Source organism: Corvus moneduloides, chromosome 1 (assembly GCF_009650955.1).
Source record: "Corvus moneduloides isolate bCorMon1 chromosome 1, bCorMon1.pri, whole genome shotgun sequence".
Lineage (NCBI taxonomy): Eukaryota > Metazoa > Chordata > Aves > Passeriformes > Corvidae > Corvus > Corvus moneduloides.
The window spans coordinates 65,149,439-65,167,323 of record NC_045476.1 but is presented as its reverse complement, the minus strand read 5'-3'; the positions used below and the strand labels follow the sequence as shown (position 1 = coordinate 65,167,323).

General features: G+C 39.8%; 1 protein-coding gene across 2 annotated transcripts in view; it reads left to right on the top strand.

The window, feature by feature from the left end:
* The window catches only part of ST8SIA6 (ST8 alpha-N-acetyl-neuraminide alpha-2,8-sialyltransferase 6), a 46,252-nt gene extending 33,447 nt beyond the window's left edge, over positions 1-12,805 (top strand). For both annotated transcript variants that reach the window (XM_032113506.1, XM_032113497.1), the window contains 2 exons: positions 776-1,248; positions 5,514-12,805. In XM_032113506.1, coding sequence (XP_031969397.1) covers positions 776-1,244 — 469 coding nt within the window. In that variant the 3' untranslated portion in view covers positions 1,245-1,248; positions 5,514-12,805. The remainder of the gene's footprint in view (positions 1-775; positions 1,249-5,513) is intronic.
* The last annotated feature ends 5,080 nt before the right edge of the window (positions 12,806-17,885 follow it).

The following is a 17,885-nucleotide window of genomic DNA, read 5'->3' as shown; positions in this document are numbered from 1 at the left end:
AGTCAGATCTGTAGAGGACGTGAGTTGAGCGACCCCCTTGCTTGTATCACGTCTTGGATAACTTGGGAGTTTCACTAGTACATTTGGGAGCACAGAATTCTCCAGGGGCGAGAACTAAGTCTCTTTGCCCTTTTTTGGGGACTGAAAGCATCTGAGAATAAATTCTCATCATTTGTGAAGTTAGAGCTCTAAGTCTTTATAGATCTCCATGTGTTGCTTTTGTAGTTGAAGGACATAAACAGGGATGCCTATATTTTTAGGTATTTAAAAGTATATCAAATGCAGCTAAAACCCTGCAAAACTTGAGCACACACTAATCTTTAACACTCTAAGACTGCTCATGCATCCTTGGATTTCCACACAGGGCAGACAGAGATTTTGAAGAGAGATTCTTGTATACCTATTGATGTAAGAAACACATTCCACAAACACATACAGTACATATTGTAGTGCATGTATTTTTAAACAGAGGAAGTATGAACACAATATTTTTTTGCATTCTTCTCAATTTCTTGAATTGATCAATTCTGTAAATAGGTCCTTCAGTATCTCCTGTGTTGCCAGTTCAATCCTATTTAGTGTGTTCTTGTTAGACAATAGTCAGATTTTCACAGCTGCACATATGACAACTTATAATAGGGTGATATGAATTTGCAGTGTAGACAGTCTGAACTGGTGCAGCAGAGTTCATAACACATCTTTGCAAATGCAGTTGGGCTGTTTTGGATGTTTGTGTCAATACTACATTCCATTCCTAAAATGTTGTGCTTTGCAGATACAACAAGCTCAATGAAAAGAAGACACAATTTCTGGAAAACATTGCAGTCTATGGAGATGCTTTTCTTTTACTGCCGGCATTTTCCTTCAGAAGCAACACGGCCACTTCTTTTAAAGTATACCACACTCTGAAAGAGTTCAAAGCAATGCAAAGGGCAATATTTTTTCACCCCACTTATCTGAAAAGTCTTGCCCAGTTCTGGAGAACTAAGGGTGTGAAAGCCTACCGGTTGTCATCTGGTTTTATGATCACTAGTGCTGCTCTTGAGCTGTGTGAGAATGTGAAGCTCTATGGCTTCTGGCCTTTCTCAAAATCCACAGAGAAGATGCCAATCAGCCACCACTATTATGACAACCAGCTGCCTAAACCAGGTTTCCATGCAATGCCCAAAGAATACAACCAGATCCTTCAGCTTCATGGCAAAGGCATTTTGAAGTTGCAGTTTGGTAAATGTGAATCAGACTAAAAAGGTAGGTCCCATTCTTACCACATAAAATGTCTTTATTTCACTAATGTGCCAAGGGAAAACTTGATTTACAAAGTGTGAGTCTTTTCTTCCTCAGAGAGATGTTTCTACCTTGCACTCAGTGAAAATTGTATTCCTAAATAAGTGAAAGATTGTATCTTTCTGAATAAATACGTATCACAGAGTTGAGAAATATTTTCTAATTGTGAATATTAGATAGGGAGCATAGCTGAGTACAGATTACCCACATAAATCATAGTCAGCTGTGTCTCCTTATCTCGGATACATGTCTCTGCCAACCTATGTTTGGCTTGCTATCAGTTCCCAGGAGCCAGCCTCCTTTGAGAATTGCTTTATTAAAGGCATTCACACATTGTGATCTCCAAAAGGAGACGCCTAATCCTGGCACAGCCTTTCCAGATATATACAGAGAGCAGAGTAAGGATGAGGATTGTTCCAGGAAGGGGAAGCATGCATCTATGGCCTCGTTCCCTCTTGTTAGGTACAGATCAGAGCAGTGTGCGCTCACGGCCCGGGGCTGCGGAGCAGTTTGTGGACGGCAGTAAGGGAGCTGCCATACACTACAGCAGATCTTGCTGAGCATTTTACCTTGAGGCAGCGCAGAATCTGGGAGTTACAAATATAGGATGAAGTATCGTTCCCTTTCCTCTGGTCTTTCTGTCCCAACCCCTTGGAACTCTACCTTCTGTGTATTGCCTCAGAGACATACAGCACAGTCTGGCCTCTGACCTTGAGCCAATTTACTGTGTACACACTAGAGATGACTCTGAAAAGATTTGTCTGCATGTTTTGCATCTTGATTTTCCCTTTTGACAAAATAAGACCAATTTGCGTGAGTACTTCTTCATCTTTTAAGCTAACTCAGAAATTCCTGAACTCACAATACTGTTGTCAAAGTCTCCTTCACAGAACTCTATTTTTCCAGGGGGTTCAAGTTAATATAATAGTAAGTGAAGTGTACAGTAGAACTGCCATTGTATACAATATGCTTTAATTGGACGGATGTAATCTCATGACAGTATCACTCAAGTTAAATAAAATAAAATAGCATCATCTTGTTCCAGCCAGAAATCTTAAGCTTAAAAGCTCAGGGTGCTTTTCTTCTGGCTAGGTTCTGAAATGTATTTGAGAATATCCTTTGTTGGTGTTTAGAAAATGTGTTGTCAGAGATACATTCACACTTAGTTTATCATCAGAGAATGCTAAGTTTTAAAATAACAGATTGCTAGTACCAGGAAGGCACAATTTTATTCAGTTTCAAGGAGTTTTTCAAGAAATAGAAAAATAAGTGGCTTTCTGATTATTAGAATAATATAAAACCTGTAAGAAAGAACCTAGAATCCACCTAGTGAATCCATTCTCCTAGTCCATGGCAGGAGATTACCTAGGAGGCATTGAATTGTATATATATGCAGTTTCATGTGGCTAAGGTATGCTTTTTTTGGTTGTAAAAGATTGCAGAATATTGGAAAGGTTAAGAAATACATAATGTATTTTTTCTTAGTGGCTAAGCTGTTGATATCCAGCAGTTTTCATCGTATTTGTTATTCCTATAATATAAATCATTGGAGACAGACGGTGTAATTTTAATTGTAGTAACTACACCAGCTAAGAAAATTAAAGGCAGCTCTTTAGAAATCTTTACTCTAGAGAGAAGCAGATAGAAGCCACAAAAATGTTTAAGTATCTGTATGTGTTAATTAAATGCTGTCCATGCTTGACAGACTGAAAATCACTTGTGGCCAAATTTGCCAAATAAGCTGTAAAGAAAAAAAAACACAAGAAGAATAAGTTGTGCTGCCCTAATTTACACTTATATTTACAAGGAGAAAACCAAAGAAATTAAATGCTTTCAGTATGAGCTACCATTCTGCTAGTATTATCAACTATTAGAGATAATTGAAATTCTGTAATGAGTATTTTTCACTGAAGATGACCTTTTCTAAAAATTGAACAATCTCCTTTCTCTTTTCAATTTCCATTTTATGTTCTTCTCCATGCTCTGTGTTCTTCCCTCTTAGTGGGTAGCTGAAGGTTCCTTACACCAGTGGGTGCCCACAGAAGGCTCAGGCAGAACCTCCCACACACTTTACTGGGACGCAAAAGTGTGCTGCTGTAAATAAGTGAAGGAAGCTTCTCTGCTGCGAACACTTATAGGGAGAGTATAACTGCATCCTAATAAATAATTTTTGGCAATATTGCTCCTAAACACCATCCTTGACATTGGAAAGGTGAATTTTCCTTATTGGATAGAGAGAATTGTCAGATGTGAGAGACCTATAGAGTCCCACAGTGCGGGAAATTCTGCCTTAATATCCTCTCCTGTACCTTTATGATTATGTTCAACAGACATGTACAGGCTGTCACTAAAGTAGGTGTCCATCTATCACAGGGGGTCAAATGGAAAATGCAGCAACAGCAAAATCTTGAAATATAATTAAAATAATTATCTTTATTATTTTGTATTAGATTACCAAATAATTTTTGCTATATGGCCCTGCAGCTGGAGGAAGTCTTGTTTGTTCATTGGTTTAACCTGATAAGCCTGAAGGGCATGTCATTAGCTTCAAGTAAACACAGGTTCAAGGAGCGGAAATGACCTGATTCATATTTAAAAATAGAAAAAAAACCCTGAAAATCTGATTAGAAAAATTGTCAGATGATAAATTAATCAGACTGGCATAAATTTGATTGCCCAGAAGCCTGGCTAAAATGCAAATTTTGTCTGTCCGAGAATCCATCCGGTTTTCCGTTTGCTAGGAAAAGACAGCAGGGAAGATGAGTATGTGTTTCTTTGACATACAGAACAGCAACATTAAGCAGCTGCTCAGAGGAGTCAGTCACCACAAAAAAAAAAACACAGAAAGGAAGAATGAAACTGAGACTCTGAGCCTGGGGAAGTCAATAGTGTTCAATTTGTCTGAGCAGAAGGACTGAGGGAGGAGGGCTTGAGCAGAGGTGTGCGGGTGATTAGGAAGTAAGAATTGCTGAACCTTCCACTGTGTAAGTGTATCTTACCTGGAAAGTAAAAAGTAGGTATGGGTTTTTTAACTCCAGCCAAACGATTACATGCAATCTATTTCTGACGGAGAGCAGCAGTGACTCCCTCCACTCAAGGTGGAGCTGCCAGAGCAGCATCCTGTAAAGCAGGGGGATGCCTGCTTACTTGCTCAGGAACTGACATGAAAAAGAATAATTTTGTTCCAAACTCTGTCCTCATGTGATGTTTTTTTTAATCTTGAAATTTGCTGCAACCAAGTAAGTGATAAATACTGTTACACATAACCTATTTATAACAGTAGAATGCCAACATGAGCTTAAATTCTGTTGAAATTCTTTTATGCTTGTGGTGTCCTGGTGTAGCTAGAGAAATAGGAGCTACCCCACAGTTCACTTTTAATTACCTTGAGAAAAATTATACCACATTTTAAAATAAGGATGCCTCTGGATTCCTGTCAGACAGCCAAATTTCAGACTATCCTTGACTTGGGCAAATATTATCCGATGTGAAATTATTAGATACTGAAAGAAAGGTTTTCTGCCTTAGAATCCCTGCAGTACAGCTTTTAAGCACAGACTTCGCTCATGCATTCAGTGAAAAAAATTTACGTGTTAAGAATAATGTCAGTAATTAAACAAGTGGAGATAAATTGCTTCTGATTTAGTTAAAACCTACCAGAATAGAAAAGTATAGATTAAATCAAATTAGAATTTATGTTAGATTTCAATTCAAATGCAGAAGTATTTACATATCTAGAAGAATTCTGGTTTGGTTTTCCACAGCAGAACTATCCTGTTGAAGAAACAGAATAATTGCAATCTCTAGCTATTTCAAAATATGAGTAGATAATATAATTTAGAACATATCCATATTCAGATTGGCAGTGGATGTGTCCCCATGAAGATACTGGCTAGACCTCGGTTAGCTTAAGAAGCCTGAAGAGTGTGGAGCAGGTGGGGTAAATGTGAGCGGTTCTGGGGGTATTCAAATGAAGGAGTCCTCCTTTAGAAAGAGCAGATGCTTGAGTTACACCAGGCACGAGCATTCCAGCTTAACCAGGAGGATTCTGAGAGCCTGTGATTCTGTATAATATCACAGACTCACAGTCTGAAATACAGATGAAAAGCAGATGCAGAAGGTGCAATGCATACACAGAAGACTAAACTATTGGCTTCTTTCAAATATAAAAAGTGGATTTTCCACTATATAAGAAATACCAATAACATATTTTATTGTTTTAATTCCAGAGTGATGATCCTAAGGAGACAAACTCAGCAGTTCGGTGTTGGATTTGATCTGATGTGATTTTGTGAGCATTAAACTGCATTATTACAATAGAGAAATATTTTACACTTGGGGAGAAAACAAAGTGGATTTTTCACACAGTGACTGCTACATTTACAAATTTTGAGTGATCATTTTTTAAAATAATGAAGTAACAATTATTTGAAAAATTCTGAAACTCCTTACTCTTGGTTTAATGGTAGAAAAGCACAATCTCAGGATGGTGGCAATATGTGACATTCATCATATTTTGCTTCTTAGAGGATCACTAAAATATTTTGACATAAGATCTCTGGTTTTGTTGATATCACATAATATAGGCAATAGTTTCTGTATGGTGGCTGCATGAGTGAACATTTTCAGTTAAAAACTTCATCCTGCAAATACTGGCCTTTGTCTACATGAGAAAAGTCATGAGAAGAGCTGCAGAGGAGTAATTAATTCAGAACCATGTCATTCTTCGTTTGTCTCAGGGTGCACAGATGAGAAAATCCCTGAGGTTAGAGATAGTTAAGTGGTTTATGGGCTTTCATTTTTTGTGCAATAGATGATGCTGTGGATTTAATGGTATCACTCATATGAGTAATGTTAATTCTGAGAACAAGTGTATGAAGGACCAGAGCTGTATAATTATTTATAAACCACTTTACTTGCTTGTTTTCCTGTCTAGAGTCCAGTTTAGCTCCAAATGAGGACAGTGAACCTGGTTCCACACTACAGTCCCCAGAGTCCTGGTAGGGTATGACTTTGCACACATTCTTGCCATTCCAGCTCTGTCTTGGCTGATACATGAGACAGAATTTCCATTAGAAAGATGATGGGTACCAAGCCTATAATTCAGTTTCTTTTCATGTATTATAGCTTGTATCCATATATGACTACGATAATGAAACTGCACTAGGCATTATTAGAAGAATGTTCCTCTTACCATCAACCCCCAGCTCTTCAACACCAGGACGTATGAGAAAAGTGACTACCTTCACTTAATTTATAACCTGTGCAGTTCTTTAAGTTTTCCATGCAGTCCGAGAATACATGTGGAGCAACATCCTCCAACAAGAGAAAGTGAAATATCAGCCCAATGGAAAGAATCACCTTATCATTTACAAGAACTATGTCATACCATGACAAGCAGTTGTACCCTAGCTTTTACTGTTTATATGCTTATATGTTCTACTGCAGAAAAAAAACCCCAACCGAGCAAGCAAACAAAATTTAAAAATTTTAATAATCAGATTCTGTTAAGAGTTTCACTGACTTTTTTTTGAGAGTCCTTTGAATGGTCAGTTCAAAGATAGAGTGTCCTTCTTTTACAGTCAGATACTATCAGATATTTCATTTACTAAAACTCCTTTTGCTACTGCAGCATTAAATCCCAAATCAACTGATTTAAAGAGCATTCAGTATTCCACTCTTCGAGGATTACATCTGCAAAAAAAATTCCCACTCAAATGAATTGCACCTTATGAAATAAGGTTCAAAAAAGCCTTTTAAATGTATACCTCATAAGAGCATTACTGCATTGTAATATTTGAAAGCTTACCTTGCAGCAGTTTTATAATCACGTAAACACTCCTGGAAGTATTAGAATCAATCATTGGGGTTACAGGTCTGTTGATTGAAACACATTCAGCATCTGGATCTATTTCCAGGATAATGATATCAGAATCCAGTATTACTCCTACCCAAGCAGAAGTGTCCATAAATTCTGGCTGCAAATATCAGCAGTAAAGTCCATTTTTGAAAATAAGGGGTTTTAAAAATTACATAGTGATTTGGGGCAATAACTGATGCCACTAATACACATGTGGACCTCTGAGTGTCAGTAGAGCCTTTAACAGAAACAAAGACAGCAGAATTGAGCTGAGTCCATCTGCATTACCAGGTGGTGACTGAAAGAGAGGAGCACAAGGGTTTGATTTACTCTGATCTGTTCCAGTTCCAGCACCAGAATCCACATTTTTTCTTGCCCAGCAGTGATATTTTTGCCATTTTCTGGCCACAGGCATCTGCTGCTCATGTGCAGAAAACTGGCTGCTGCAAGAACCTGCATCCATGTTACAAGTGTTATCGATGATTGCCTACTGCAACATCCTAGTTACAGATCAAAGACGAATTTGCTCCCAAAAAGAGCATCTCCTCTGCTATAAATCACTCACATGGAGTGTTTTTAGTAGAAGCTGTGCAAAGTGATGTAGTTGTCCTTTGGGTGATGCAAACAGCAGGTTGAGGAGAACCTTGCTGCATTTCTTCCAGAGAGGCAAAGGCACACCTCTGTTCACATAAGGACTGTAACTTATTCCAGTCTAGTGTAGAGCAGTGAGGTGATCCTGGCTGTGTAGCAGTTACATGGTTTGCCTTGGGGAAAATTCATACATCTTTTAGAGGTTCTTGCATTGTATCCAGAACAACTGCAAATGTTCCATGTGTACATAGAGATAATGCAAGATCATTCATTGCTCAGACTAAATTCAATTAACTACTCAGCGTGAGTAAAGGGGCAAAACCTGGTTGTGTGAAGTAGAAGATGGGGAGAGGAGAAGATGAAATTTATTTTTAGCAAAGAAGCAACTTTTTTCAAAAGCACTTGTTAGTACCAGATTTCATTGTTTCAGTGAATAAATGTAAACAGTGTACCATGACACGCCATGAAGAGCTGAAGTTACTGTGCATCTGAACTATTTCTGTGCAGCTACACTATTTGAAATACACATGTATTAGTAACTGGAAAGGTCATCAGAATACATTTTAGGAGAGGTTTAGCCAAAAAGAGGAAACCTATTCTAGCCTTGATGAAAAGAGGTATTAACTGAAGGAGTGTGGTATAGCACTCACAAATGAGAGCAAATAGAAATTTCTGTAGTATGGACAGCCACTGACTTTTTAGCACTGTTTCCATGAAGTTTAAACTTGCCAGTGACCTGAAGACCTGATCTTCCCTGCTCTCAAGGCTCTCAGTGATTTGTGTGGAAGATGGGGCTGATAAGAAATGCGTGAAGGAATTGTTGATCTTTCCTACCCTTTCCTAAAAATGCTCTTAACTCTCCATAGAATAAAAATACACTCTATTGGACTTTAGATTAAGAACCTCAGGCCTTGCTCCAGACATGAAGTTATTATGAGATGTTAGTTGCATCCCCTTCACTCTACAGGAGGGCAGACATTTTACTCAGCGTTATTATAACTACCGGTGCTGTGTGCTGGCCGGGTCGTGCTAATTCAGGCACAGGCTGGGCAAGTTAATAGTGGCATTTCTGCATCACAGGGTATAGTTAGAATGACCAAGTACATTCACTGTGGGAAATGATGTATTCTTGGATAGCTGAATAAATTATTTCTCATTTATTTTACATCTGTGCCAGGTTAATAATAATAAATGGATTTTGTACCTGGCTGGGTATGTTTTTGACACTTTTGTAAGACTGAGACAACATCAGTTTGGATTAAGGATTCTTGACCAAAGGTTAGGAAGGACCTTTCAGTTTCCTCTATTTCACATGAGGAATATTCATTTTTAGGGATTGTGAGCCTCCAATGCTGTCACATGCTGTGGAATGAATATTGAGATTAAATAGCTTTCTAAAGATAGAAACACTGGCAATGTGCTAATATTTCCACTCTACCTTTGCAGAAGCTGACAGTGTCCTTGCACGACTGCATCACACCATCCTTTGATTAAAGCCCGCCTGGCTGCTTTTATTCCTTTTTCTCCTCTGAATCTCTAATGTTGCATCCTCTTTCAGGATCCAATGCTGCCTTGAGTTGGTTATTTGTCTTTACCCTGTGGAGTGCTATGCAGTCCTGTTTAGTGTCTGTTAGGGAGTTTGTGTGACTGTGAATCAAACACTGCTATGCTTGCAGCTTAGTAAAACATGCTCTAAGCGACCGGGTTTACACCTCAGGGAAGGCTGCTTGGTGTGATATTCACGTTGCCTAACTGGAGGTGCTAAAGTTGGAAAGCAAAGGAGCCGGTAAGACCATGCAGGTGAGATTGTAGGGACACAACAGGCACCATTTGTTATCCAGCAGCTGTTGGACAGACCCAGAGTCCCCTGAAAGCTTGACCAAGTCCAGAGGTAACATCTCTGAGGGTCTGCCTGGTCAGAAGGGAGAGATGGGCCCCTGCAGGGGGGATTGGCAGCACAGCAGCTCTTCTGGTGGGCCGGAGCCCATCTCACCCTGTGGTGCCAGAAGGTGCTTAAGGCACCTACACTATGGACTCTTGGTGCCTACACTGCTGATTATTGCTCACCTTTCTCTCTTTCCCATTACAGTCATTTTAACAAGCGGTTGACCACCGGCAGATTAAGAAATGATAAGCAGAAAAATTCTTAGTTCACTGATGGTAAACTTGCATAAACTTGCTTGTTACTCAGCATGCCTCTGCTTTCAGTCTCTTCTAATCCCAGCATCTAAGACAGCATCTGCAGAGAACAGAGGTGAACAAGGCCTGGGCGGTTTGAGACCAGTTGCTCTCATTTTGATTCTCTTTCCTTTGTACAGTAGTGAGATGACTGACATACCAGCATGCTTGACAAAAGATGAAATTCTCTGTCTTGTGTGACTCAGAAAAAGAAACTAAATTATCTAGGTGACTTTGAACCTTCTGTGGCTCTCTAAATTACTGGCAAAATATTCCTATTGTTAGGTATTAGTTGATTTTATTCAGTGCAAGTACATGGATCAGTTAATTGATCATGTACAGCTTGAGCCTGCACAGACTCCGTGGTGGAGCTGCAGCCTAACAAGGCAATCGAGGTTTAGATCTATTTGACCTAGAGATCTTTTTTTGTTCTGTCAGTTGCTCTCCTGTGACAAATTTGTGGAGGGAGGTCCTGAATATCCATGCAGTATCTCCTCCAGGGACACTCAGGTCCACAAAACACACATCCATCTGTATGTGATCTGTGAGTCTGTGAGATCAAGCTCAAGGAATATTCTGTGGAGTGCTTTATTCTGAAACAGCCCTATCTCAAACAGCTGATAGCCACTTGTTGCGTACTTTGAATCAGTAGACTTCTTACATATGAGCCTTTTAGTTAAACATATCTTAGTTTAAAATATTCAAAGCTAGGTAATCCTTTATCTTGTGGTACTTCAGCAGCAGATCTCTTTAATCTCCAGGTCTGCTAGCCAACAACAGTGCCAAGGGGGCGTGTAGTTACTTTAGAAGGCCCAACTCTCTTTAATTCTGTCATTTTAGACAGGATCGTCATTCTCTGAGTTTCTGGACAGACAAATTTCAAATGCTGCTAATCTCTCAGGGGAAATCCTTAAGGCTTTTCACCTACAGCATACAACAAGTGGGCAGATTTATATTTATTAAACTTTGTTCCAGATTTTCATAAAGTATTTAATTGGCTCAAAATTATCATTATGATCAAGTAGAGCAGAAACGCTCTGCAGCATGCCACTAAACAAAGGGACTATTGCTGTTATTTCGTGGTCTCCTTTCATAAGGGCACATTTCAGAATACCTTCCTGTTCTGAGAACGCGGCGCACCAGAGGAATGACCCGGGGTTACTGGGTTACAGCTACAGGGGTAGCAGCCCATCAGTGTGCTCTCAGTGTCGAGCAAATTCCAGTAGTACAGCGAGAGCTTAACATGATGGGAGAACATCAGCTTGAGTTTGCCATCGACCAAGGAGTAAGTGCAGTACTGTGATGTGGATAGAGCTCACATCACTCTGAGCAAGAGCAATAACTGCCCTTGGGTGGCAGGTGCTGGCAGATACTGGTTTACGATGAAAACAGTCTGGCTGTGAAACACAAGGAGTGGCATCTTCATGTTGCCATCAAAAGAACATTCAAAAGAACATTTGCTAAATCCTGATGTACCTTCAGCAATACATCAGTGTTTGTTGCTGCACCTGGTACTTCTGTGTCTTGTCTTTTTTTAATCCCTCTTTTCTCCAGTGAGGGAGAAAACTTACAATGCATGATGGAAGTATTTAATGATCCTATCATGGTTTCAAGGCAAGAGCCCATCAGAATGAATCATGCAAATAGTTGTGACAGGATAGTCTACTGTCAATATTGCTGAGTTTAAATTCCTCACGATTCACTTTCATCCCTGACAAGAGGAGATTCTTTACAGCAAGTCTGTAGGTCAACAACATGCTAGGCTTCTCAGCTCTTGGCTTGGCTGTGAGATGTCCCTAAAAACACCTCCTCCTTGGTGTATTTATTGTCAGTGTTTACAATACAAACCCATTCTTGTGACACTGAAGTGTAGCAGCTAACATTTCTGCATTTTTATATGCACTATTTATATAGTAGTTTTATATGTATTCTTTATGTTAATATTCTTGATATTCTTTTGTTTGAGTACCTAATTAAAATTATTTTAAACATTATTCTTTTTTAATGCCACCGGAGTAAAGTGTGTGGAAAGTTACATAATGTCACCTAAAAAACCAGTCATACAAGCCAAAATAATTTTAAGGGTATTTGGCTGATTTCTGGAGGAGTTTTTTTGTTACTCATGTGGACACTTGCATCTTAGATTTACCTTTCTAAGATAGGCCTAAGAGGCAACCTCCACTTGTGATTTAGTTCAAGATCTGCAAGTGACAAAACAGGTGAATGGAGAGGTCCTATGCAGGGCTGCTCCTCAGGGATGGCAAATGTGTGGCTTTTCTTTTCAGAGACTCATCCATGTGTCAAAATGTAATTTCTTAAAGTTACCATGATAGCTTTTGCCCAGAGGTTTCGTTGTCTCTTAAAATGTGTATTGTTTGCATTCATTTGAGCTCCATTCTTTCCAATGCAATTGTCAAAGCAGAGCTTATTCCCCCATGGAGCTGGTATAATTGTGCTCCTCCATGTGCACCAAGCTCTCTGCGAAGCTACTAGTGTAGGCTCTGCTACTGCTGTTCCAAAAAGGTTCCTCAAATTCTCTCAGTGCTGAATTTATTTATGTTTTCAGATGTGAACTTGGTGTTGTCTGAGTAGAATGTGTGCAGCATAATATAGAAATGTCTCTGCGCAGGGTTTAGGAGGAGGCAGGAGCCCCTCAGCCGTGTGTGTGCTTTTATTACAGAAAAACAAGATGAAGTTGTATTGTTGAGTCATCTGTTACAGCTGATTTAATTTGTACTTTGTTTTCATGTTTTAAGTGCCTGCTGATTTTTTTGTGAAGGAGTCAATGGTTTCACTGTTACAAGGCATACTTAGAATTCTGTACTTGTTACCTGTTCTGTAATAGAATATTTTTGCAATTTATGTTTGGAAATAAAGACTTATTAGGCATAATTGTGGTGGGGTTTTTTTCTTTTGTGAATTTCTGAGACTAAACAATCAAAAATATGTCTCCTGAGGCCAGCAGCATAGGAAATGCATTAGTCTGAATCCTCTGGAACAGTATCAGCAACTGACAGTAGAAATGCGGACAGTTCCTTAAGATTGTGCAAGGAAGAAAGCAAGCTTTGCTTAAAAGCAGGTATAGGGGGTTGGGGCACTGGTGCATGTGTAAACATCTCTTGCTTAAATGGTACCTTCAAGTGGTTTCAGTCTTTTGTGTTCTTGAATGGCAACACAATTAACCATCTTCTTTTGCTACTTCTAATGACTTGAAATACTTTTCAAAAATTATTTATTGAAGAAATGTCAAATAAGGAAAGGAACCAAACAAGAAAACACAATTGTTACCATCTTCCTCTGAAAATAGCTCTTAAATTTGAAAACTATCTCTAAGAATAACAAAATGCTTCAAAAACAATGATTAATGGAAAATGTTAAAACTATAGATGCAAAAAATCTTTTATACAAAATACTGACTTTGTATAAAATACTTTTTTATGGAAAGTACCTACATATCTGATAGATGTGTATCTAGTAGATATCTATGTATATTTTAGTCACTTGTGTTGGGGTTTTTTCTTAATATAGGTTTTGGCCACATACAAAGATGCTTGTAGTGAATGAATTTCAAACAGATAAAGTTCAGAGAGAGAATTTTCCTTCCAAGTGTTTACTTTTTACTTTTGGGCAGAAGGCAGCTGTAGAACAACTGTACTGCTTACTGTGACTTCTCCAACTAGAAGCTGACTGCCTCGTTGAATTGGGTTAAATATGTACATGCAGCTGTTTGGTGAGGAGGACTGTTATCCTTTAGGGCCCTCTAGGGACTGAACTGCAACTGCCAAATTTTATTGCAGACAGAACAGAGGTTTAGAGCGGAAAGCTTTTATTTGGGCTCATGGACCATCAAGTGGCTTCTGCCCGAAGATTAAGATCTGGATCTTTGTGGCCTACCTCCTTCCCACAGTGCATGAGTCTTTCACTGATGATCAGAACCAAAGGGTTTCTTTTGTTTGCTGTGCTGATAGCTGGAATTGCATATATGAGTGATGCAGATGCAAATGTGTCCTCATAATCAAAGCAAGTTCTAAATCAGAAGTGTGATTTCTGCTGAGGAAAGTGTCTTAGATTGAGCTTAGCCATCTCAAATATTTATGAACAGCCAATGTTGAAAGCGAGCACTGCCAAGTGATTAGGACTGCTTGTTCCAAGCACAGAACAACTGAGGGCAACCCTAGACAAAGCATTGCCTTTTTGTTAATACCTGGTTTAGAAGGGAAGCAATCTGGGAAAAGTGAGCTGGACAAGAGGAGAGTTGGAGGGAAGTGGTTGTGCACTGAGGTTGCCTGTCACGTTAGTTGTTGTACCTCTGGATCACACCAAGCACAGACCATGCTCCTAGGGGTAGGGCACCTACCATCAAGATGGCATTCCTGCTGTGGGAAACACTTGGTCACTGGTGTTAGAAGGGCTTTAGAAGCAATGCTCCGAAGAGCAATTATATGGTTCAAGACCAGGTTAAGTTTTCCTCTTGCCTCTGTTAGGCAAAAAGTGTCATGTGAAGATTTTACAACATGAGGGCACTGTCTTAGTCCAGAAGAAGAGAATGGCCAAAGTCCACCAGCTGAAAGCCACAGCAGTGGGCTAGAGGATCTGGGATCACAGCCACAGCACAGCCAGCAGCTGGAAAAATACACATATGGGCTGAGGAATCATCAGCATTTTAAAAGGTGGGGAGAGATTGCCTCCTTCTCAAGGATCCCAGTATGCCCATGTTTTGGTAACTACATATGCCTGGGTTTTGAGATACATGGCTAAGTTTTAGCTTGCTTCTTCCATCCTGTATCAAGTGTCTGTCATCCTCACTCTGCACCAGAGCAAATTAATACTAAATAGGAATGTTAAGGTCTCATGGCCACTGCAGACTGATAGATGGAGCCATCTGGTTAATAGAGATACCATAATGAAAGCATTAGTTCTTAAGTATAGCACTGCAGATCTTTTATCATGTAAGTGAAAAAAAAGAGGCCACAGCGAGGACTGAATTTAGGCTGCTGTCTGTTTTCTACAGCACAGGGAAGCAAAACTGAATTAGTCCAGGAGCTCACATACTGCTGCTGTCATTGGAGTAAGAAATGCTGGATGTGCTGGGAAAAATATATAAGCATTAGAAATTGAATAACTTTCATATTTGAAATTACTTTTACTAGGTAATTTGAGAGACTTTTAAGGCAGAAATATTCTGAATTTTAAGCACAATGCTGCTTGTGTAAATCCAACCCTGCAGGGACATCGGTTCTTTTTGTTTAGCTTTTAATCTTGTAAGGCCAAAAATTACTCTTTTATTAGGTGTAGAGTTTTAATAAAGTAAAATCATTCAGTAAAGGTCCCTCAGTTTGAACTGCCCCTTTAATACTGATAGTTTCTCTGAAACAATATGCATTGTGCAACACCTGCTCTGATACCAAGCAGGATCCCAAGAGTGGGCTGCAGCTTCCCACTGTGTGTGCCCTCTAACAGAGCATGGGCACAGCTCCTGCCTCTGGGCTGCTACCAACCCCCACACTCGGGTTCCTGCCTGGAAGGTAGGAATGATGGGTCTGAGTCACCTGTAGGAGGGGAAGGAGTTGAGGTGGGTGGTGGCATGCTGCCTCAGTGAATGTCCTGAAGTTGGATTATGATATAAAAGAGAAGCAAAAGGACTCTTAACCTGGCTGGATTTTAAATTAGTTGGTTCTCTTTAAAAAACAAAACAAAACAAAACAAAACAATGACAAAAAGAAAAAAAAAGAAAAGAAAAAAAAAAGGTTTTTGCACTCTCAGAAAAGGCTTCAAGGCTGGATCAAAAAAAAGACAATGATGTTCTTGTTCTCTGAGGCATTGGAGTAGAAGAGTAAGAGACAAAGTTTAAGATACTCTGGATATGCTTGTGTGTGACACATCATGGAGAAATGTTACAAAGGAAGGATGAGGGGGTGTAATTATTAAGTGGCAGAGGGAGTGACCTAAAATGGAAGACTTCAGTACTCTGGCATTGAATTCACAGTTCTCCATCAAATGTGGGTGTAAAATAACTGCTTTTTAAAAAGCCAAACATGTTGAAGTACTGAATGGGCGAGAGTGGGAGGCAGATGGGCACCTCACCTTGCTGTAAAGCTGAGTGAGGTGACAGGAGTAAATAGCCCCAGACTCATCTCACCACCCACAGTCTCCAGGGTAGGGAGACTTGCAAGGTCCATGGGCCTTAAGTACAGAAGGCTCCTTCATAGTCAGGGTGACTACTTTATATATAAATTCCTACATCATAAACACCTACATTTACTAGATCAGTCCCATCATGTCCTACACTTTCCCTATCTACAGTGAATGTTTTTTCAACAGTGTTGATCATAGAGCTCTGAACTCTGTTGGCCCTATTCACTTCACTGTAATACAGATAATTTCTAGGATGAAATCTCTCTTCTAGAATACATGTAACATCTTTCAGAAGAGTCTAAAATAGGAACTCTAAGAACATTAACTTAGAGCATTTTTTAAGTTCATCTTACTTGCAGTCCGTTAAAGTGAAGTGACAACTGAGGTGTGACATGTAGTAATTATACTGATTGTGTTGTATGTGCTCTGCAGGAGCCGAATGATTTGCTGAGGATATTAATTTCAAAAGTCAGACAGCAAAGGATCAACTGAGACGAAAAATCACTACAAAGTGACCTCAGACCAGGGGAAAAGGAAGAGAGGGGAGTGTGGCCCAGCTGAAGAGTTCAGTGCTGTACAGTCTAGCAGTGAACAGAAGCATTTTGACACCAAAGGTGGTTTCCATGGAACTGACTGCAGGTGTCATCACTACAGTTCAGTCACCACTGTGGGTTCCCTTTATGGCCTTGGAGAGAAGTGGAGTATAATACAACTGGCTTGTTTAGGTGTCTAAATTAGCATGTGATAAATCCTAGATTCCCTGGTTTATGGAGGGAATGTGTGTGTGTGCTGGCCCATAGTTCAGTGCTCCACCCTGAGGGAGGGGGTGAAATGCAGGTGCAACCCCAGACTGAGCTACCACTACCTTATTCATACACAGCCATGGCTGAGGCCTGATCCCTACCCTGTGGCATTTCACCTCGAGAGCAGGGAAAGAGTAGCTAAAGAGCAGAGTGTATAGCATCCCTTAGAGACTGCATATAATGAGATCAGGTTGATAAGGACTCTCTGAAAGAGAATAGGTATAGATTAACCTTTGCGAATAACAAACCTAGTGAACCTAATTTCTTTGACCTCTAAAACAACTTTTCATGGTCACAAAAAGTTAATCAGAATGTAAAAGCTCTTTATCAAATATTCACTGTTGGAATCAGTATTGGATTTGTGTACTCGAACTGCTGTGCAGCCCTGAATAGACACATTAAAAGTGGTTTAATCCGATTGTACTTTGGCTTTAGCTTAGTGTGTCAATCTAGCAGTGCAAGTCAAACAGCTTTCACTTGGGGGTTTTCACTGCTTTGCTTGCATAAATTCATTAGCAAAGCATAAAGTAACTGTGAGGGACTTTGGGAGCCATGGAGATCTTCCTGATGGAGCCAGAACCTGGAGATAAGTAATAGCTGGTTCTCAGTGTAACACAACACTACAAAGAGAATGTCATGAAGCTTGACTGGGCAGCATATTCATTGAATCTGGTTATCCACACTCAGAGAAAGATGTAAGCAGTAGTAAAACCATGATTTTTTGCTAACAGGGACGCACCTCTCCCCCCACTCCCTGCTTTGCTTCAATGTGTTCCACATGGCTTCATCTGTCATTTGTCAGAAAAAGTATCAAACGACTTTAATTTCACTAAAGTGTTGACTTGGCCAAAAAACAGTGTTCTGGCACACCTAGACCAAAACGAAAGTCTGGAATCATCATGGTTATCACTGCTAGTTACTCACAGACTTCATGGGAAAACACAAGCAATCCCTGAGCTGAAGGCCCTGGGCTCAAGGGCTCTGAGCTCATGTCCAAGGATCCCTGGTCCCTTGTGGTTTTGGCTGCTAAGGCT